General features: G+C 35.7%; 1 protein-coding gene across 2 annotated transcripts in view; it reads right to left on the bottom strand.

The window, feature by feature from the left end:
* LOC123531312 (uncharacterized) overlaps positions 1-24,267 on the bottom strand; it is a 61,483-nt gene that overhangs the window by 31,574 nt on the left and 5,642 nt on the right. For both annotated transcript variants that reach the window (XM_045312163.2, XM_045312170.2), the window contains exons 2-4: positions 7,594-8,622; positions 5,014-5,175; positions 1,013-1,163 (exon numbers count right to left, since the gene is read on the bottom strand). In XM_045312163.2, the coding sequence (XP_045168098.2) occupies positions 1,013-1,163; positions 5,014-5,175; positions 7,594-8,514 (1,234 nt within the window). In that variant the 5' untranslated portion in view covers positions 8,515-8,622. The remainder of the gene's footprint in view (positions 1-1,012; positions 1,164-5,013; positions 5,176-7,593; positions 8,623-24,267) is intronic.

Genomic DNA, 24,267 nt, shown 5'->3' on the forward strand with positions numbered 1-24,267 from the left:
TACATGTTGATACTAGCCTTGTTTAGGAATATACATGTTGAGACTGACAAATTTCTGGAATCTGCAGTACTGACAATGTACTCGACTTTCTTTTGTTATCATACATTTCTTGTCTTGTAAGCATACATACTTCAACTTGTCTTGTTTGTATGCTCTCATACATGATAAGACTAACCTAATTTAGGTATATACATAATGAGACTAACCTTTATTAGGTATATACATGTTGAAACTCACCTTGTTTAGGTATATACATGTTGAGACTGATCTTGTTTAGGTATACATATGTTGACATTAGCCTTGTTTAGGTATACACATGTTGAGACTAACCTTTATTAGGTATATACATGTTGAGACTCATCTTGTTTCGGTATATCCATGTTGAGACTGACCTTGTTTAGGTATATACATGTTGAGACTGATCTTGTTAATGTACACATATATTGATATTAGCCTTGTTTAGGTATATACATGTTGAAACTGATCTTGTTTAGGTATATACATGTTGATACTAGCCTTGTTTAGGTATATCCATGTTGAGACTGACCTTGTTTAGGTATATACATGTTGAGACTGATCTTGTTTATGTACACATATATTGATATTAGCCTTGTTTAGGTATATACATATTGAAAATGATCTTGTTTAGGTATATACATGTTGATACTAGCCTTGTTTAGGTATATACATGTTGAGACTGACAAATTTCTGGAATCTGCAGTACTGACACTGTACTCAACTTTCTTTTGTTATCATACATTTCTTGTCTTGTAAGCATACATACTTCAACTTGTCTTGTTTGTATGCTCTCATACATGTTAAGACTAACCTTGTTTAGGTATATACATAATGAGACTAACCTTTATTAGGTATATACATGTTGAAACTCTTGTTTAGGTATATACATGTTGAGACTGACCTTGTTTAGGTATATAGATGTTGAGACTGATCTTGTTTAGGTATACATATGTTGACATTAGCCTTGTTTAGGTATATACATGTTGAGACTAACCTTGTTTAGGTATATACATGTTGAGAGTGACACATTTCTGGAATCTGCAGTACTGACACTGTACTCGACTTTCCTTTGTTATCATACATTTCTTGTCTCGTAAGCATACATACTTCAACTTGTCTTGTTTGTATGCTCTCATGTAAAACTTCTGTAAAATATAAATTGAATTTGGTAAATATTCATTCATCTTTCACCTAGATCCACTTCACTTGTTTGAAACTAGGAAATCAATTACATGTATGTACAATTTAAGTGTTTAGACATTAATGTGTGTCTATATACACATGTTGAAAATGACATTGTTTACGATTATACATTGTGAAAGTGATCTTGATTATCTATATGCATACTGAAACTGACCTTGTTAAGGAATATACAGTTAAGACTGCAATAACTAAACTATTATTTTCTATTGGAAAGTTGCTTTGTGGAGAACAGGTTTGTACTGCTGGTACAGAATCCAGGAACACTGGTTAGGTTAATGGCCCACTATTACATAACTGAAATTCTGTTGCTGAACAGTGTTAAACCCAAAATAAACAAACAAAAAAACTTGAGTGGCAACCAGGATAGGAAAATTTTAAAAACATCACCACAAAATTTCAAACTCGTTTTAAGCTCTTAGTGAGCACCAATAAGTGTATATGACCAGACGTTTAAGTTTCGAACAAATCCATTACCTGACCTCAATCTGGTTAACCGCTGTCAAATAAACTTTAATTAGCATGACAAACCATAAAAATATACAGTAATTTTATCCTTAAATTTTTTTTTATGCCTGACAGTTAAATTTTTTACAACTAATTTCCACAGATGGGAGAGTACTGATATAACAAAAAGTATCAGTTACATACAGAAAGACAAAGTCCATTTGTAGTGTTAGTACCCCGCCTTCCCTAGGCCTTATAAAGTTGTAGCCACTTTTTGAGAGAAAGTGCCAAATTGAATCTGAATTGCTGAAATTTGGCCACATTTTAATAGAATTCTTGTCGCCACTTACAACAAGAGGGCCAAGATGGCCCTAGGTCGCTCACCTGAGAAACACACCATAACACAGCATATTAAACAGAGTAAACATGTTTGACCTAGTGATTTCATGGAAAAAAATATTCTGACCAATTATCATTAAAATTGGAGCAAAAATATTGGATATAAGTAAATATTTTCTTTGATTTGACCTAGTGACCTAGTTTTTGACTCAAGATGACCCATATTCGAACTTGACCTAGATTTCATCAAGGCTATCATTCTGACCAAATTTCATGAAGATCAATTGAAAAATACAGCCTCTATCGCATACACAAGGTTTTTCTTTGATTTGACCTAGTGACCTACTTTTTGATACAAGATGACCCCTTTTCAAATTTGGCCTAGATTTCATTAAGGTAATCATTTTGACTTAATTTCAGGAAGATCAATTGAAAAATACAGCCTCTATCGCATATACGTTTTTCCTTTGATTTGACCTAGTGACCTAGGTTTTGACCCTAGATGACCCATATTCAAATTTGACCTAGATTTCATCAAGGCAATCATTCTGATCAAAATTCATGAAGATTAATTGAAAAATACAGCCTCTATCACATACACAATGTTTTTCTTTGATTTGACCTAGTGACCTAGTTTTTGACCCCAGATGACCCATTTTCGAAATTTGCCTAGATTTTATCAAGATAATTATTCTGACGAAAATTCATGAAGATTAATTGAAAAATACAGCCTCTATCGCATACACAATGTTTTTCTTTGATTTGACCTAGTGACCTAGTTTTTGATCCCAGATGACCCATTTTCAAATTCGGCCTAGATTTCACCAAGGTAATCATTCTGACGAAAATTCATGAAGATTAATTGAAAAATACAGCCTCTATCACGTATATAAGGTTTTCCTTTTATTTGACCTAGTGACCTAGATTTTGACCCCAGATGACCCATATTTGAACTCGACCTAAATTTCATGAAGGTAATCATTCTGACGAAAATTCATGAAGATTAATTGAAAAATACAGCCTCTATTGCATACACAAGGTTTTTGTTTGATTTGACCTAGTGACCTAGTTTTTGCTCCCAGATGACCCATTTTCAAACTTGGCCTAGACTTCATCAAGGTAATCATTCTGACCAAAATTCATGAAGATTAATTGAAAAATACGGCCTCTATCGCATACACAAGGTTTTTCTTTGATTTGACCTAATGACCTAGTTTTTGACCCCAGATGACCCAGTTTCGAACCTGGCCTAGATTTCATCAAGATAATCACTCTGACCAAATTTCATGAAGATCAGTTGAAAAATACAGCCTCTATCGCATACACAAGCTAAATGTTGACAGACGACAGACAGACGACAGACGACAGACAGACGCCGGACATCGAGCGATCACAAAAACTCACCTGAGCATTGCTCAGGTGAGCTAAAAATATGTAGCCAGTTCTTCGAATTTGTAGCCTTTGACTACACTGGTGAATGGCAGAGGAGGCCCTGATTATGGTGTTTTTATATTTGGAGCAGTAGTATCATTCTAGTTAAAAACAAAACACATACATCAAGATATGTCAATAGCTGGCTAGTTGGTGCAGGAGATGAGTGGAAGGAAATGTGATGCATCTAAATGGGCTTTATTTTTGTATTTTTACATTACATTTTGTAAGGTTAGGAGTATAGTATTCTATAATTCATCATTTTGCAATTATTCCTGTATAAAATTGGCAGTGTCCTTAAATTAGTACATATAGAAATCAATAAGCAGGCAGTTTGATGAAGCTTATAAAACTTAAAAAAAAAAAAAAGATTACTGTATGGTGGGATATATTCACGGTGCCAAATGTTCGTGTTTCTTTTAAGAGTTTTGAATTCACAGTGTCTTGATTTCGCGGAAACTATTTCGACTGCGAATTATAAACCTTGGTTGTAAACAAAAGAAAGGGAGATCACTCTTCCTAGACATGCAAATAATAACAAACACACAAATAAGTATGTCGCTGTCGTCTGAATAGAGACTCATATAGCGTATAATACTAGTAATAATTCAACACATGTGCGAAATTTAGTTCTGTTATGCATTGAAATAATCTCACCACTGCTTTAATAATATTTAATCACATATCGAAATGCATTGCAAGTAGCTACTCATACAAACCCTGTATTTATATTTAATACAGCAATTACAATGAAAATGAATAGAAATAAAATTATCTCACCGCGTCTGCTAAGCTTATTATTTGACTGATTCATGACACATGAAAAGTTGTACACATACAAATTCCATTTTTTTTATGAACATGTTTGTGCTGGTAACTTTTGTCACATTTGGTTCTTGTGTTCTTGGTGCTACGTGTATTCTAGTCTAAGAAAATGTCGGATATTATGGGAAAATGGCTACATAAAGGGAAGTGCGGTATTAAAAAGCCGCCTTTATTAATTTTGCCGGATCCAACAAAATTAAATAATGATGAAAAGGCAACTGCAATTATCAAAACTTTGTAAAGTATAACCACTATATAACAATACAATGCTTTTTCACACCTTTATTTATCATGTGCATAATTTCTACATTTTTAGGATCGAAGCAATTACTGATAAAGAGAATAGATAATAAACACTAGATCATCCTGTTATTGGCCGTCCCTTGGTGAAATGTGTATGTTCGCGGTAACAAAAACATCGCGGTGTTCAGATTTCGCGCGCTATGTTGACTGCGAATATAGCGAAAATTAAACCTCCGCGAATATAACCCGCTATACAGTATATGATAAACCATAACAAGACAGCCATAATGGTCCTAAGTAGCTCACCTGACTTTTATGCCTTAAAGGTAGATTTTATACAGCTTATTTCCACAGCCAGAAGAAGAGTGGTACAGCCAAATATGTAGGTAAAAAAAAGGATGGAAAAGATGAAAATCACATATTTTTTTCTATCTGATATCTGGCTAATGAAACTGTAAACTTGCTACCTGAAATTCTTAGCTTCATCAAAAATGATTAACAAGCCATTACCTTGCAAGCTTCACAAATGAAAGCTCCACAGTAGAAGCCTGCAGCCATGTCCCCACACACCTGACATGACACATTTTCCATGTGCTTACTCTTACTGGATCGTCTTGGAGAAATTGTTTTTTTCTGTTTCAGTACTTCACCACTGCTGCCAACTGTAGACACCTGTAACATGCAATGTTTTTTTTTTAGCTTTGTTTTTATACTTGTTTTTGTTTAACCTTTACCCTGCTAAATTTCTAAAATGGACTGGTCCAATTTGGGCAATACCATTTAATATTCAAAGGGGCATTCACTGAAAATTTACTGACTGAACAGTAAACAGTGCTGACCATGATCTTGATCTTGGTCTGCACTGGTCACAAAGGCAAGATCAGTTGCTGTCAGCAGGCTAAAGGTTAAAATCCCTCATTCAAAAAATTATAGTCCATTAGTTCAGAATCAGAAAATGATCAGTGCATCCTGCATAATACGGACAATTATCAAACTTCATTCTATTTCTTACAGAAAAAAAACCCAAACAGTTTTTGTTTTTCATCGGTTTTAAGACACATGATTTATGTCATATGCAACATTCCAGCTTATACAATTAATCAGGGCTATCGCAAGTGGGCGACTTGAGCGAAATAGGCGCTTTGTAACGTCAAACTTCGCTCAAATCTAACCTCAAAGCGAAATGCAAGTCGCCCGATTTTCTTTGATATCCGCACTTGCTAATTACTGCTAACCAGACTGTTGACAATTTGCACGGTGTCAAAATGAGTGTCAGATACACAAACACATGCCGATAGCATAATTTAAGCTCTGCCTACTTCAGGTACTTGCGAGATTTTCCCCGAGAAGTGTGAAAGCAAATCAAATTATCCGATACACCAGAGCTGATTGTGTTCAGCCAATTAGCGCCACGGTTACGTCTTGACACTTCTCGTTAAATTGTCAACATGTTCGAGTGCAAAAAAACCCAATGTTTTATAAAGAAACTGCTGATTAACCATGGGATTAATTGGAATATTGTACACAATTATTTGTTATCTATGGTAAAAGAACGACATGTAATGTATTAACTACGGGAAATTGACTTCCATCGATGAATTGATTTGAATATGTATTTCTAGTTTAGTGTTTACACACTGACACAGTTTACTTTCAGCTTTATTTGAGTGAATTACGATACTGTTTGTGGTGATTCGGTGTTATTAAACACTTCACACTGTCATACAAGATAACTAAAATTTGGCGAGTTACATTAACACCAACACAACAGTTGTCATTTACTGACCACAAATAATCATCCTATTGCAAAAGTCAAGCTCTTGGTTGCCATTTTCACCATTTGTATTAACTTTATTTCAATGGAAAGCATTTTTTAATTTGGCAACAGAAAATGTTGATTATCTTATTGAACACCTTCATAATTTAATAAACCAAGACAGAAAGTAACCAGCTGTCAACTTGTGTGCCAGCAAAATGTAGAAAAATTCAATAAAGTGCACAGTTATACAACACTATGTATTATTCCAAGCACATAAACTAAGCCAATGACATATTGATCAAGGCGCAAAGATGCAGACGATAATAATAACAATTATAACCAACAGACTTTTCATTTTGAGAACGTCTTCAGTTGCCATGTAACTGAGTGCATTTATTTTCTTTGACTTTGTAGACAAAATTTGAACCAAGTTTTAACTGTAGTTTCCCGGTGAAAACTCTTTAATTACTGCTAATTTAACTGTCTTTAGGTTATTCAAATTACTTATTTGTGAAAAACATCTACTAATTATTGAGGAGTTCTAATTTACCTTTAATTAAGTTTTCTTTTGCTGCATGTGTCATCAGAAAAGTAAGACTAGTGTACAAAGTAAGAAAAACCTCAAGTTTTTTTTTTCAATTTTGTAAAGAATGTGAATGAACAATAAAAATGTCATCAATTATTTGATATCCAAGTGTGACCTTGTCCTTTAAGGTGTATAGTGGACGCAACTTGACCCCGATGGTTGACCTTTGTATTATAATATATAATGAGGCACAACCTATTATTGAAAAGGTGTGTACGTAAGACACGAGCTGCATGAGAAAGTGGAAACATAAATTTGTGCAATTATAAATTAGTGTATTGGAAAGTTTTAACCGATCAAATGCAAGTACACATACTTTGATACTGCACCTTATGCAAACATAGTCCATATAAATATACATTGCTACCCCCATCAACCTTTATTTCTACAATGAAATATTCGATATGAATAATCAGCTGAAGGTCAACCATCGCGGTCAAGTTGCAACTACTATATGTGTCTTTAATATGACATAATATCATCTTGTTTTGATGACTTTGCCAAGATATTTGTATAATCCATGCATACTGAGGACAGGAAAATGACTTTTAAATCTTTTACCTCTAAATGTGGCCTTGACTTTTAAGGAAGAGGTATGGGAAATGAATGTGTTGGGTTGTCGTCCCCCATTTGTAATGGCTGGTGCATAAAACTTACTTCAGTAACAAGTCTTCAGTCATTATAACTGTATTACTATTTACAATATTAACTATAAGTCACAGAAGTAGGAATAAGACACTCTTACCTGTTGAGCATTTACTCCCCACTGTACAATATCATCCCACGTAATATTAGCATTACTGTTACTACTCTCCGACTTAACAACAACGTTATTCTGCTCTTTTCCTGATGACTGATCTTCCTTTGTCATGAATTCCTCTGACAACTTTGTCATCTCTGTTATTTCCTTGTCTGATGCTTGCTGTTCAGACGTTGATGAAATAATTGCAGCAAACCTCTGCAGGTCTCCGTCCTGATCAAAACATTTCTCTTGATCCATATTACACAAGTTACCTGAAGAATTGTTACCTCCTGATGCTGGAGAGTATGTAAGGTCAAGGTCATCAAGCTGCAATGACCCTTCCTCTATCTCTGAGAAACTTAAACGCAGGTCCTCAGGTAGAGACATTGTAGAGATGCTTTCAGAACTTTGCTGTTTCAATGACTTACTTTGTCCATCAATAATCTCACTCCCCGTTGAAAAACTTCGACTAACTAAAGCAGAGATCTTTGATCCCTGGTCATTACTGTCTATATACTGACTTCCTAAAGCAGAATTTTGTGTTTTTGCAGGATGACTGTTCAACAATTTAAATTTTACAGACTTGTCATCTCCGTTTGTCATAAACGTTTTATTTCCATCTGCAGACTGTCTTCTTGCAAACTGGTTACTAACATTTAAGGAATATTTCTGTCCATCTGCAGAATGCATTCTTGAAGACTGATTAAAAGGAAGTTCAGAATTTCTGGCAGATTGGTTAACTCCTTTTTCTGAATGATTATCTCCATTCAATGAATAGGACAGTCTGTTTGCAGTGTGGCTGTGTTGATCAGCTGAAGAACAGGATACAGAATCCGAATCAACACTGATACGTGACAAGAAGCCTTTTTTCGGTCCATACTTTCTTTTCTTGCATTGTAGGTCGGAATGAGAATTGTTTTCCATAACTTCACGTTTTTCGTATGATTAACTACTGGTAGTTACTGCTAATAGATTTTAGTCCCTTTTACTTTGTACTGCTTCAAATCCCTGCAACTTTTATTGATTTTAAATCTGAAACAGAAATGACCATTTATCAGTGCAAAACAAAAATATAAAATTACCTTCTAAGAGTAATGATAAGATTAGCTTTTTAAACAATACATCAGCTTTAGCATTGATTTCTGTAAAGGTACATCAACCTGACTCTGTTACAGCTGTCATTTAAATGTTATTGTTTTTTTCTTACCATTGAGATGTCCCTGGATTTACCACTACAGTCCATAAAATAAACAAACATGTTTATAAACATGGATGGATGGATCCAAACGGAAGGGGAAGAGGCATTTTATAGAAATATTGTGATGGCAAAATACTATACATATCCGTAGCCCTGACCAACCTATAAACCGGGTCGGTCTATTTTATCAGTGCAACAACACGGTTGACCCATTTAAATGAACTGTAGATTCAGGACTGCTGGTGCAGCATGAAATGACCTGTGCTCATTTTAAGTACATGTATCTTTACAGTTTGTCCAAACTTAACATTTACATAAGACAAGAGCTGTCAAGGAGATAGCAAGCAAGATTCAAGATTCAAGATTTTTATTGGCTCAAACATTTTACAATGTCTATCGCCATACTACAATGGCGGTTATATATACAAAATATGAGAAAAGTATGTTAGTACAAATGTGTGAGAGACATATATAAAATTGACATACAGTAATAGTTAATTCCATTCACACTGAGACTAAGAAACACATATTTTAACAGACAAACAAACACACTAGTATACTGCCTACTGTAATCATTTACAACGTTATTTACAATATTTTATAGATAGTATCTATACTAATTAATTAATGATTCACGTTTGATAGTGCTAAGTAGATAAACTTAGCTGTTTTGTTCACTAGCTGAACACGCGTTGTATTCATAAGACTTTTGAATTTATTAATATTAGGCCATGCACAATAATAATTAGGTAAACATTCGTATCTGAGTTCTCTATACTTAGGACACACTAAAAGAAAGTGATATTCTGTTTCTATTTGATTCATATTACAATTACTGCATATTCTATTATTTCTTTCAATATTTCTATATCTTCCTTCTTCAATAAATAATTTATGTGCTGAACATCTTAACCTAGTAAAAGCTATTCTATGTTTCTCATTCAATATCAGACTAAGATACCTTTCTACACTAAAATCACATTTAAACATACAATACGTTTCTAATTTTGGAGAATTCCTAATTTCGCTAAACCACTGTTGTAAGTATTGATCATGAACTCTTTGAATAACTGCATTTAACTGTATATTTGTAATATCCTGACTATTCCATAAAAATGCAAACCTAAACTCTCAAGAAGATCTTTTACTTGAACTGACCACTTGTTTATATGATTTCCATGAGCATCCGTTATATCGAACAACCTGTACATCAATGAATATGGGTTTTTCAAAATTCTGTACCAAAACTTAAGTATGCTTATTTTTCTCAAAACAATCATGGGAACTCTTCCAAGTTCGCCATAGACTGCTAAGTTGGAAGTCTGTTGCCGAACACCTAAAACAGATTTCATAAACTTAAAATAGCAGGCTCGACTATTTCAATGCAGGATAGTGTAATTGGGCACATTAGAGAAAGCTGAAACTGTCTATGGAGTGCCTACTTACTCTGACGTGGACAAAGATATTGGACAATAGTTTCATTCTGTGTCAAATGTATTTAGTTATAACAGAGATAGAAGTAAAGTGCATCAAAACATTAAATAAGTATAAAAGAGATATAATTCCTGGAAAATTTCTGCAAGAGTAATGCACCATGTGTCATATCATGTGTCTAATAATATAGAACAACTATCTTAAGTTTGAATCAAATTTATTTCGTAATAACTGAGATAGAGCAAAAATGCATAACAACTTGAACCTGTAATTCTAGGTAAAAAGGAGGCATAACTCATAATATTTTGGTGCCAGCATTATGGACATTGTGTCATATGATGTGGGAAATGATGTGGAACAACCATTTTAAGTACGAGTTAAATCAATTTACTAACAGTAACAATAGAGATATAGTGAAAAAGTATCAAAATTAAACTGAAATTCTAAACAAGAGGGTCATAATGACCCTATATCGCTCACTTGTTTAACTTGGCCTTGGAATCATCAAGATAAACATTCTGACCAAGTTTCATGAAGACAGGGTCATAAATATGGCATCTAGAGTGTTAACAAGCTTTTCCTTTGATTTGAGTGGTGACCTAGTTTTTGACACCACATGACCCAGTTTCGAGCTTGGCCTAGGAATCATCAAGACAAACATTCTTATCAAGTTTCATGAAGATAGGGTCACATGATCCAGTTTTGAATTTAGCATAGGAATCATCAAGATAAACATTCTGACCAAGTTTCATGAAGATAGGGTCATAAATGTGGCCTCAAGAGTGTTAACAAGCTTTTCCTTTGATTTGACTGGGTGACCTAGTTTTTGACCACATACAACCCAGTTCAAACCTGACCTAGAGATCATCAAGATAAACATTGTGTGTGAGTTTGTATCAAATCAAAGCATAAATGACAATTCTATATGACTGAAAGGGCTAGAATAGAAATTTTTGCCCCTTTCAGAAGCAGTAACTCTAGAACCCATGATAAAAATTAGCTGGTCTTTCGAAAGGAACCAAGATCTTATTGTGACTTAAGTTGTGTGTAAGTGTGGTTAAAATTGAATGTAAAATCTCACTTCTATTGTGCTCACAAGGTAAAAATTAACAAATTTCGACTCTTTCAGGGGTCAGTCAGTGGCCATAACTCCAGGACCTATGGTTGGATTTAAAGGATTTGTCATGGAATCTAAGATCTATTGTTGCTAAAGATATTTTGCAAGTTTGCATCAAATCAAACCATAAATGAAGTCTCTCTATGGCTGCAAAAGCCAAAATAGCAAACTTTGGCCCTTGAAGGGGCTATAACTCTGAAACCCATGATGGGATCTGGCCAGTTTTTGAAAGGAACGGAGATATTATGCCAATACAAGTTGTGTGCAAGTTGTTCACAAGTCAAAATAGCAAATTTTGGCCCTTTAAGGGGCCATAACTCTGGAACCCATGATGGGATCTGGCCAGTTTTTCGAAAGGAACAGAGATATTATGCCAATATAAGTTGTGTGCAAGTTTGATTAAAATCCATTGCAAAATGTGGTCTCTATTGTGTTCACAAGAAATTGTAAACAGCCGACGGACTGATATGGAAGAAGGGCAATCACAGAAGCTCACCTTGTCACTACGTGACAGGTGAACTAATAAAAACAGAACATAGTTCATGACATACTAATAAACTTTGATAATGTGGCAGTTGACCTCAATACAATCAACACTGTTTATTTTCCAATACAGGTAAATCCAATAATTGCTTGACAATAGATTTGTGACGGATTATCTTTGAACACCCCTGGACTTATTGGACTCAGCTGCCACATTATCAAAGCTTATTAAGTTATTAGTATTTGCATAAGCTATTGACCTTGTGTCATTTGATGAGAATGATGTGGAAGAACCATTTAAAGCTTCAATCAAATTCATGAAATAATAATGAAGATACAGTAAAAGCGCACCAACCAGAAATTCTAAGTGAAAAGGGGGCATAATTCATGAAATATTGGTTCAAGAGAAATGGCCCTTGTCTCAAATTATGTGGGTGGTGATGTTAAAAAATCAGTTTAATTTTGGTTCAAATCCCTTTTGTAATAACAGAGATATAGTAAAAATGTATCAAAATAACATAAAATTCTAAATAAAATGGGGGCATAACTCATGAAAAATCGGTGCCAGAGTTATAGCCCTTGTGACATATGATGTGAGTGATGATGTGGACAACTATAAGAAGATAATTAATAAAATATTGGTGCCAGAGTTATGGCTCTTGTATCTTATGATGTGGATGATGATGTGGAAGCGAACCCATCGTGTAATAATACAGACTCTGAGATAAAGAGAAAGTGAATCAAAACTTTAAACAAAGTGTGGACGCAGAACAGATGCCAACGCGGATATAGACACCTACCCAGGTCAAGTATGAGAGCTCTACAAATACTTTGTATAGTCTAGCTAAAAGCGAAGCTCACAGGCATAGGGAGGAATTTAAACAAGAGCACCGCCTTGCGGGTGCTGACGCTCATCTGATTTTTTTTAGTGTAATAGAAATATTGTCCTACCCATGATTTTCTAAGTCCAAAAAGGGCCATCATTCTTGCAAAAAGCAGGATAGAGTTATGTTTCTTGATGTACAGTGTCCACTTATGATGGTGAAAAACTGTTGCAAGTTTTAAAGCAATAGCTTTAATAGTTTATGAGAAAAGTTGACTTAAACATAATACTCAACCAAGAAAATGATTTTCTAAGTCCAAAAGGGGCAATAATTATTGCAAAAAGCAGGATGGAGTTATGTTGCTTGCTGTACAGGGTCAGCTTATGATGGTCAACAAGTGTTGCAAGTTTCAAAGCAATAGCTTTGATAGTTTAAGAGAAAAAGTTGACCTAAACATAAAACTTAACCAAGAAATCTGATATTTTCTAAGTCCAAAAGGGGCCATAAATCTTGCAAAAGGCAGGACGGAGTTATGTTTCTTGCTGTACAGGGTCAACTTATGATGGTGAACAAGTGTTGCAAGTTTTAAAGCAATAGCTTTGATAGTTTAGGATTAAAGCTGACCTAAACATAAAACTTAACCAAGAAAACTGATTTTCTAAGTCCAAAAGGGGCAATAAATCTTGCAAAAAGCAAGATGGAGTTATGTTTCTTGATGTACAGGGTCAGCTTATGATGGTGAACAAGTATTCCAAGTTTCAAAGCAATAGCTTTGATAGTTTAGGAGAAAAGCTGACCTAAACATAAAACTTAACCAAGAAATCTGATATTTTCTAAGTCCAAAAGGGGCCATAAATCTTGCAAAAAGCAAGATGGAGTTATGTTTCTTGCTATACAGGGTCAGCTTATGATGGTGAACAAGTATTCCAAGTTTCAAAGCAATAGCTTTGATAGTTTAGGAGAAAAGCTGACCTAAACATAAAACTTAACCAGGCAACGCCGACGCAGACGCCGATGCCGACAACCGCTCAAGTGATGACAATAACTCATCATTTTTTTTTCAAAAAATCAGATGAGCTAAAAAACAAGTGACTAGTTTGTCCAAGGAAATGCTACCTTGACATCAGATTTAATATATGATGACACTTTTTGTAGGGCAGTTTTTAACAGTGCAATTTTTTCAGTTGTTCTTTTGACTTTTTATCTGAACCTAATATTTTGCTACTCAGTGTCTGGCACTGCTACCAAATATCTTTAAATTCTACCAAATGAATTTTGTTTTTACAGAAGGACCACAGAGAACCAAGTAAAACCTAGTGTTCTTTTAAATGACAAGGGCAAGCATGAGTCTGCTACTGTCTGGTTAACCCTTACCCTGCTAAATTTCTAGAACTTGTCCATCTTTCAATCTGGTCTGTACCATTAACTGTTAAAAGGGGTGCATACCAAAAAGATACTGACTGAATGGTGAACAGTGCAGGTCACGATCACACTGCATGGATATGCAGGCTGATCATGGTCTGCACTGGTTGTAAAGGCAGAATCAAAAAAAACAAAGTCCCATAACTCTGCAAACCCAGCATGATAAGTTTGTAAAGTACAGTGTACAACTGGAAAATTTAACCAGAAAACTTCACACTAGTCTTGAGCAATGCTCTGACTGACATATGAACTGTCACTTTCACTGAGAAGTCAACATAATTATTAATTAATTCATTTTCATCTCTCTCAGCATCATTCTTTTTAAAGGGAAATAACTCTGGAAACTGCATATATGCACTTGGAGACATTATTTAACCTAGTAATAACATTTGTCAAAACAATCCATGACCTTCACAGTCATTTGTAATTTTTCAGAGCAAAATTTACTGAGGCTTATTCTACCAGCTGATACAGACTAAAACTTCTATTCAACTAATGTTACTCTTGATGATTTTGTTTGCAGCTCTTACTTTAGTAAATGGAGCATGAACAGTAAGAGGGTTCCATGTCAAAGCATAAATGAGGATGCAGTTTCAATATAAGATTCATATATAACACACACTTTGCATAGAGAAAAATTCCAGAGATTCTACCTTTATCTTTTTACTTTGATGGAAGGAAAAAGCATTAAAGTGCTCAATGAAAGCCTGCAAACACTAAACCATTAATGAACAATCCTTACCAAAGCTAAGCTTAAGAACTGCAGGATTTCCTATGCCATTTTCCACCACAGTTTTTTTTTAAGTTTTGGGGGAATGGTGGCAAGGCCTGTAAGGAGGGGAAATTGTGCCATAACCGCTAAAATAGTGGAAAAATTGCGTTGTGATAAAAGCAATATTTTTCATAAATATGTTTACAATATCATGTATATCTAGAAAGGGTTTTGTTGGTTGGGATATGTATAAAAAAAAATGGAGTTTTTTTTTTTTTTTTCAGAAATAGGGGAAAAAAAACATACTTTTTGGACAGGTGAACAACGGCCAAAAAAATCACTGTCCACTGTTGATAAATGTGACAGATTTAAGTGGTGAATGAATTTTGGAATCAACATGAAACACTGACTTCAATTCATCTTGAAAACTGGTTCTAAATGACTCATATGGTCAGAAATCAGTAAATGTTTTAAAACCCAAGGGAGGACTAGAACTATATACCAATATGGAAAATGTATACAGTTTCACATTCAGAGCATCCCTCAACTTTGACCTTCTTACCACAAAAAGAGCTGTCTAAGGACAGCACCACCTGACTATTCAAAAGCCCTGTTACTAAAGAAAGTTAAATGAATGATAACGAAAGTAAAATAACAAAAATAACAAGAGCTGTCACAGGAGACAGCGCGCTCGACCATTTCAATGCTGGATAGTGAAACTGGGCAAATCTGAAGAAGCTGGAGCTGTCACTGGAGTATTTAATTACTCCAGAAGTGTATCCCGAACTTGAACCTGAAATTCTAGTCAAAAGGGGGCATAACTCATTGCATTTTGCTGCCGGCATCATGAACATTGTGTCATATGATGTGGGTGACCATGTGGAACAACTGTTTTAAGTTTGAACAAAATCTATTTAGTAACAACAGAGATATAGTGAAAAAGCATTAAAATTAAACTGAAATTCTAAGTAAAAAGGGGACAAAAGTCACTAAATATCTGTGCCAGAATTATGGACCTTGTCACAGTGTCATATGATGAGGATGAAGAAGTAGAAGAACTATTAAGTTTGAATCAAATTCATTAAGTAATATCAAAGAAAGTGCACCAACATTAACCTGAAAATCTAAAGTAAACAAGAGGACCATGATGGTCCTGAATCGCTCACCTGTCTCCACATGACCCAATTTTCATGAAGATCCATTGAAAAAATGGCTTCTAGAGAGGTCACAAGGTTTTTCTATTATTTGACCTAATGACCTAGTTTTTGAAGGCACATGACCCAGTTTTGAATTTGACCTAGATATTATCAAGGTGAACATTCTCACCAATTTTAATGAAGATCTCATGAAGAGTATGGCCTCTAGTGTGGTCACAAGGTTTTTCTATTTTTATACCTACTGACCTAGTTTTGACCACACGTGACCCAGTTTCAAACTTTATCTAGATATGCATCAAGGTGAACATTCAGACAAATTTTCATGAAGATCCATTGAAAAATATGGCCTCTAGAGTGGTCAAAAAGTTTTTCTATTTTTAGATCTAATGACCTAGTTTTTGACCGCAGTTGACCAAGTTTCGAACTTGACCTAGATATCATCAAGATGAATATTCAGACCAACTTTCATACAGTTCCTATGAAAAATATGGCCTCTAGAGAGGTCAAAAGGTTTTTTTATTATTTGACCTACTGACCTAGTTTTTGAAGGCACGTGACCCAGTTTCAAACTTGGCCTAGATATCATCAAGATGAACATTCAGACCAACTTTCATACAGATCCCATGAAAAATATGGCCTTTAGAGAGGTCACAAGGTTTTTCTATTATTTGACCTACTGACCTAGTTTTCGATGGCACGTGACCCAGTTTCAAACTTGACCTAGATGTCATCAAGCTGAACACTCTGACCAATTTTCATGAAGATCCATTGAAAAGTATGGCCTCTAGAGAGGTCACAAGGTTTTTCTATTTTTAGATCTACTGACCTAGTTTTTGACCGCAGTTGACCCAGTTTCGAACTTGACCTAGATATCATCAAGATGAACATTCAGACCAACTTTCATACAGATCCCATGAAAAATATGGCCTCTAGAGAGGTCACAAGGTTTTTCTATTATTTGACCCACTGACCTAGTTTTTGAAGGCACGTGACCCAGTTTCAGACTTGGCCTAGATATCACCAAGATGAACATTCAGACCAATTTTCATACAGATCCCATGAAAAATATGGCCTTTAGAGAGGTCACAAGGTTTTTCTATTATTTGACCTACTGACCTAGTTTTTGAAGGCACGTGACCCACTTTCGTACTTGACCTAGATATCATCAAGATGAACATTCAGACCAACTTTCATACAGATCCCATGAAAAATTTGGCCTCTAGAGAGGTCACAAGGTTTTTCTATTATTTGACCTACTGACCTAGTTTTTGATGGCACGTGACCCACTTTTGAACTTGACCTAGATATCATCAAGGTGAACATTCTGACCAATTTTCATGAAGATCTCATGAAACATATGGCCTCTGGAGAGGTCACAAGGTTTTTCTATATTTAGACCTACTGACCTAGTTTTTGACCGCAGTTGACCCAGTTTCGAACTTGACCTAGATATCATCAAGATGAACATTCAGACCAACTTTCATACAGATCCCATGAAAAATATGGCCTCTAGAGAGGTCACAAGGTTTTTCTATTATTTGACCCACTGACCTAGTTTTTGAAGGCACGTGACCCAGTTTCAGACTTGGCCTAGATATCACCAAGATGAACATTCAGACCAATTTTCATACAGATCCCATGAAAAATATGGCCTTTAGAGAGGTCACAAGGTTTTTCTATTATTTGACCTACTGACCTAGTTTTTGAAGGCACGTGACCCACTTTCGTACTTGACCTAGATATCATCAAGATGAACATTCAGACCAACTTTCATACAGATCCCATGAAAAATTTGGCCTCTAGAGAGGTCACAAGGTTTTTCTATTATTTGACCTACTGACCTAGTTTTTGATGGAACATTCTGACCAATTTTCATGAAGATCTCATGAAACATATGGCCTCTGGAGAGGTCACAAGGTTTTTCTATATTTAGACCTACTGACCTAGTTTTTGACCGCACGTGACCCAGTTTCGAACTTGATCTAGATATCATCAAGATGAACATTCAGACCTATTTTCATACAGATCCCATAAAAAATATGGCCTTTAGAGAGGTCACAAGGTTTTTCTATTATTTGACCTACTGACCTAGTTTTTGACGGCACGTGACCCATTTTCGAACTTGACCTAGATATCATCAAGATGAACATTCTGACTAATTTTCATGAAGATCCATTGACATATTTGGCCTCTAGAGAGGTCACAAGGTTTTTCTATTTTTAGATCTACTGACCTAGTTTTGGACCGCACGTGACCCAGTTTCGAACTTGACCTAGATATCATCAAGATGAACATTCTGACCAACTTTCATAAAGATCCCACAAAAAATGTGACCTCTCGAGTGGTCACAAGCAAAAGTTTACGGACGGACGGACGACGGACGCTGCGTGATCACAAAAGCTCACCTTGTCACTATGTGACAGGTGAGCTAAAAAGGGGGCTTAATTCATGAAAAAATATTGGTGCCAGAGTTATGGCCTTTGTGTTGTGTCATATGATGTGCTACAATTATAACAAGAGCTGTCACAGGAGACAGCGCGCTTGACTATTTCGATGCTGGACAGTGAAACTGGGCACAACTGTGGAAGCTGGAGCTGTCACTGGAGTTTTTAATGACTCCAATGGTGGATGAAGATATTGAGTCTGTGTCAAAAATATTTAGTTATAAGAGAGATAATGATAAAGTGTATCAAAACACTAAATAAGTATAATTCTAAGCAAAAAGGGGGCATAATTCATAAAATATTGGTGCATGAGTTATACACCTTGTGTCATATGATGTGGAACAACTACTTCAAGTTTGAATCAAATCCATTTAGTAATTACTAAGATATAGTGAAAATGCACTAAAATTAACCTTAAATTCTAAGTAAAAGGGGGCATAATTCATGAAAAATTGGTGCCAGAGTTATGCAACTTGTGTCATATGATGTTGGTGATGATGTTGAACAACTATTTTAAGTTTGAATCAAATCCATTTAGTAATAACTGAGATAGAGTGAAAGTGCATCAAAACTTTAAACTGAAATTCTAAGTAAAAGTGGGGGATAATTCATTAAATATTGGTACCAGAGTTATAGACCCTATTTCATATGATGTGGGGGATGATGTGGAACAATACTTTCAGTTTGAATCAAATCCATTTAGTAATAACTAAGATGGAGTGAAAGTGCATCAAAACTTTAACAGGAAATTCTAAGTAAAAAGGGGGGATAATTCATAAAATATTGGTGTGTGAGTTATGGCTCTTGTGCCATAGGGTGTAGGTGATGATAAGGAATAACTATTTTAAGTTTGAAACAAATCCATCAAGTAATTACAGAGATAAGGAGAAACAAGAGGACCATGATGGTCCTGAATCGCTCACCTGTCCCCACATGAACTGAGTATGACATCGTTTTTTTTATCATTTGACATAGTGACCTAGTTTTTGAGCTCATGTGACCTAGTTCTCAACTTGACCTAAATATCATCAAGCTAAAAATTCTGACCAATTTTTATGAAGATCCATTGAAAACTATGGCCTCTAGAGAGGTCACAAAGTTTTGCTATTATTATACATAATGACCTAGTTTTTAAAGGCATGTGATCCAGTTTTGCACCTGACCTAGATATCATCAAGGTGAACATTCTCACCAATTTTCATGAAGATCTCATGAAAAATATGGCCTTTAAAGAGGTCACAAGGTTTTTCTATTTTTAGACCTACTGACCTACTTTTTGAACACATGTGACCCAGTTTCGAACTTGACCTAGATATCATCAAGGTGAACATTCTCACCAATTTTCATGAAGATCCATCGAAAAATATGGCCTCTAGAGAGGTCAAAAGGTTTTTCTATGTTTAGACCTGGCGACCTAGTTTTGGACCGCAGTTGACCCGGTTTTAACCTTGACCTAGATATCATCAAGATGAACATTCAGACCAACTTTCATACAGATCTCTTGAAAAATATGGCCTCGAGAGTGGTCAAAAGGTTTTTCTATTATCTGACCTACTGACCTAGTTTTGGACCGCATGTGGCCCAGTTTCAAACTTGACCTAGACATTATCAAGATGAACCTTCTGACTAATTTTCATGCAGATCCCATGAAAAAAATGACCTCTAGAGAGGTCACAAGGTTTTTCTATTATTTGACCTACTGACCTAGTTTTGGACTGGACGTGACCCAGTTTCAAACTTGACCTAGATATCATCAAGATGAACATTCTGACCAATTTTCATGCAGATCCCATGAAAAATATGACCTCTAGAGAGGTCACAAGGATTTTCTTTTATTTGACCTACTGACCCAGTTTTTGACGCAGTTGACCCAGTTTCGAACTTGGCCTAGATATCATCAAGATGAACATTCTGATCAATTTTCATGCAGATCCCATGAAAAATACGGCCTCTAGAGAGGTCACAAGGATTTTCTTTTATTTGACCTACTGACCTAGTTTTGGACCGGACGTGACCCAGTTTCAAACATTACCTAGATATCATCAAGATGAACATTCTGACCAATTTTCATGCAGATCCCATGAAAAATATGACCTCTAGAGAGGTCACAAGGATTTTCTATTATTTGACCTACTGACCTAGTTTTTGACCGCAGTGGACCCAGTTTTGAACTTGACCTAGATATTATCAAGGTGAACATTCTCACTAATTTTCATGAAGATCCATTGAATATGGCCTCTAGAGAGGTCACAAGGTTTTTCTATTTTTAGACCTACTGACCTTGTTTTTGACCGCATGTGACCCAGTTTTGAACATGGCCTAGATATCATCAAGGTGAACATTCTGACCAACTTTCATAAATATCCCATGAAAAATGTGACCTCTAGAGTGGTCACAAGCAAAAGTTTACGCACGGACGCTGCGCGATCACAAAAGCTCACCTTGTCACTATGTGACAGGTGAGCAAAAAAGGGACAGTGTAAAAAAAACTTTAACCAAGGTGGGGACGTGGAAGGATGCCGACACCGGGTTGATTAGGATAGCTCTCCATATACTTCGTATAGTCCAGCTAAAAATGACCTCAGGGGACGGGATGCAGTCATGACTGTTTGTTTAAATAAAGTTATTATCATCATCATTATTATTATTATTATTGTCATTATTATTATGTACAACTCAATTGAATATGTCATTGTATAGAAACAGGCATTCAATCAAATTATTCAGTTTCAGTTTATTTTTAAGTTTGAATCAAATCCATTTGGTAATATTTTAAACAGATATAGAGTGAAAGTGCATCAAAACTGAGATTTTATGTAAAAAGAAGGTATAATTCAGGAAAAGTTGGTGCCAAAGTTATGACCCTTGTGTCATATGATGTGGGTGATATGTCTAACAACTGTTTTAAGTTTTAATCAAATCCCTTCTGTAATAACAGAGATACAGTGAAAATGCATCAAAATTAACCTAAAATTCTAAGTAAAAAGGGGCATAATTCATGAAAAATTGGTGCTAGATTCATGGATCTTGTGTCATATAATGTGGGAGATGATGTGAAACAACTAATTTTGAAGTTTTAAAGTTTGAATCAAATCCATCTTTTTTTTTTATTTAACATCGCACCAACACATGATAGGTCATATGGTGACCTTCCAGCTTTTAAAGGTGGAGGAAGACCCCAGGTGCCCCTCCGTACATCTTGCAGGAGCGGGCACCTGGGTAGAACCACCGACCTTCCATAAGCCAGCTGGATGGCTTCCTCACATGAAGAATTCAACGCCCCGAGTGAGGCTTGAACCCACATCGATGAGGGGCAAGTGATTTGAAGTCAGCGACCTTAACCACTCGGCCACGGAGGCCCCTTCAAATCCATTTAGTAATTTAGTAATAACTGAGATAGAGTGAAAGTGCACCAAAATTTTAACCTGAAATTCTAAGTAAAAAGGGGGGATAATTAAAAAATTATTACGGCCCTTACGCCAGATGATGTGGGTGATGATGAGGAATACCTATTTAAAGTCTGAAGCAAATCCATCAAGTAATTACAGAGATAAGAGAAAAAAGAGAAAGTCCATCAAATCTTTAACCAAGGTGTAGACGCAGAAGGACGTCAACGTGAGTAGGACAGCTCTCCAGATACTTTGTTTAGTCAATCTAAAAATTGACAAGAATTTTTAAAAATGCAAAACAATGTTATGGAATCTGTACAATGCATGTCAGGTCATCACAGTGGATAACTGTGTGAAGTTTCAAACTATTACCATCAGTGTGAACTGAGATACCACCCTACATACAAATACTTACCGGTAACCAAAACTTGCAAAGTCATAAAAGGGGCAAAATTTTGTAAAAACTGCAAAACATGCCAAAGTGCCCCATTTAAAAAACAAAGTGCCTTCTAATTATGCTACAAACCAAGTTTGATGAATATCCATCAAGCAGTTCATGAATGAGAAGAAGTTATTTAAAGGTTTCTCTTTGTTAACCTCTTGTGGTCCCAAAAAGGGGCAAACAGCCACCACTTAAAGACATTACAATGTTTCCACTGATAAAGTTTGATGAAAAGCAGGCCATTAATGAGAAGTTGTTTAAAGTTTTTTCTCTTTATAGCTTCAGTGGGCCCCAAAAGAGGCATAGTGCTCCCATTTGAACGAAAGTGGAAAGACATACAATGAACCTAAAGACCAAGTCTGATGAAGATCCATCAAGCGGTTCACAAGAAGTTGTTTATGTATACAGGCCCGGACAACAGTGTCCCTGGATCTCTAGCAAGGGACACCCATTATTCAAAGCTGGGTGTTCCACCAAGATACCTATTTTCAATGACAATGTCACAGCCACATTAAATACCAAGTTACATTCAAAGATTTCTTAATTCTAACAGAACAATCGATCAAATAAATATGAAACGGATGTTGTTTACATCTAACAATAACTTCTATATCTTAAATTGTATTTATTTCTTTTCTTGCTTCAATTTAAATTCAGCAACAACCTATATCAGCTGTTACATAATTTAGCATCAGGGGTCTAGCTAGGTCCAAATTTTTGGGAGAAGTCACTTCTCCCTCAAGCTGATTTAGGGAGAAGTGGGGAGACTTTAGGGAGAAGTGGGAAGACTTTTTCTACCGCAATGATGTTGAGTGATTCGAAAGGTGGCTGTAATTTTCTTGTTTCTTGATAAAAAACATTGATGTGACCATTCATTTTCTTAGTTAGATCATTTCCAATACAGTGGTTATCGTTTTGTTACAAAATTCTGAAAAAAGTCGTTTTCAAAATTCAAGCCTATGCTATAAATGTAACCCGCCGAATTTTGGTTATATCTTGTACATGTATGAAGTGTTTATTATTAACACCAGCAAAGAAGTAGAAGTGTATTTATTTTTTATAGCTCTTTGCACCGAGTCATTCACCGAGAATGTCAGTATCTCACTCGAAATATAAAACTGAAAGTAAAATGTGTACAGTAATCTAGAAATACATATTCAAATAAATTCATCGATGGAAGTCAATTTAACGTAGTTAATACATTACATGTCGTTCTTTTATCATAGATAACAAATAATTGTGTACCATATTCCAATTAATCGCATGGTTAATCAGCAGTTTCTTAAATAAAACATTAGTTTTTTTTTTGCACTCGAACCTGTTGACAATTAACGCGAAGTGTCAAAGACGTAAGCGCGGCGCTGATTGGCTTAACACAATAGACTCTGGTGTATCGGATAATTTGATTCGCTTTCACACTTCTCGGGATAATCTCGCAAGTACCTGAGGTAGGCGGAGCTTAAATTATGCTGCCGGCGTGTGTTTGTGTATTCGACACTCATTATATGACACGGTGCAAATTGTCAACAGTCTGGGTAGCAGTAATTAGCGAGTGCGGAAATCAAAGAAAATCGGGCGACTTGCATTTCGCTTTGAGGTTAGATCTGAGCGAAGTTTGAAGTTCTAGAGCGCCTATTTCGCTCAAGTCGCCCAGTCGCGAGAGCCCTGAGCATATAGACTGTTGCTGAATTTAATTTGAAACAAGAATAGAAATAAATAAGATTTAAGATTTAGCAGTTTTGGTTGAGTCCATTTTCATTCTTTCAAACTGGAGGGATCCCTTGTATTGGTGAAGGACACCAAATTCTACAGGTCAGGGGGCCTCTGGGACACCACTTGAAAAACTCACTGTGACCTTGACCTTTAACATACTGACCTCAAAATCAATAGGGGTCATCTGCTGGTCATGACCAACCTCCCTATTAACTTTCATGATCCTAAGCCCAAGTGTTATCGAGCTATCATCCGGAAACCGTATAACTATTCAGGGTCACTGTGACCTTGACCTTTGACATACAGACCTCAAAATTAATAGGGGTCATCTGCTGCTGATGA

This window comes from Mercenaria mercenaria, chromosome 1, assembly GCF_021730395.1.
Source record: "Mercenaria mercenaria strain notata chromosome 1, MADL_Memer_1, whole genome shotgun sequence".
Lineage (NCBI taxonomy): Eukaryota > Metazoa > Mollusca > Bivalvia > Venerida > Veneridae > Mercenaria > Mercenaria mercenaria.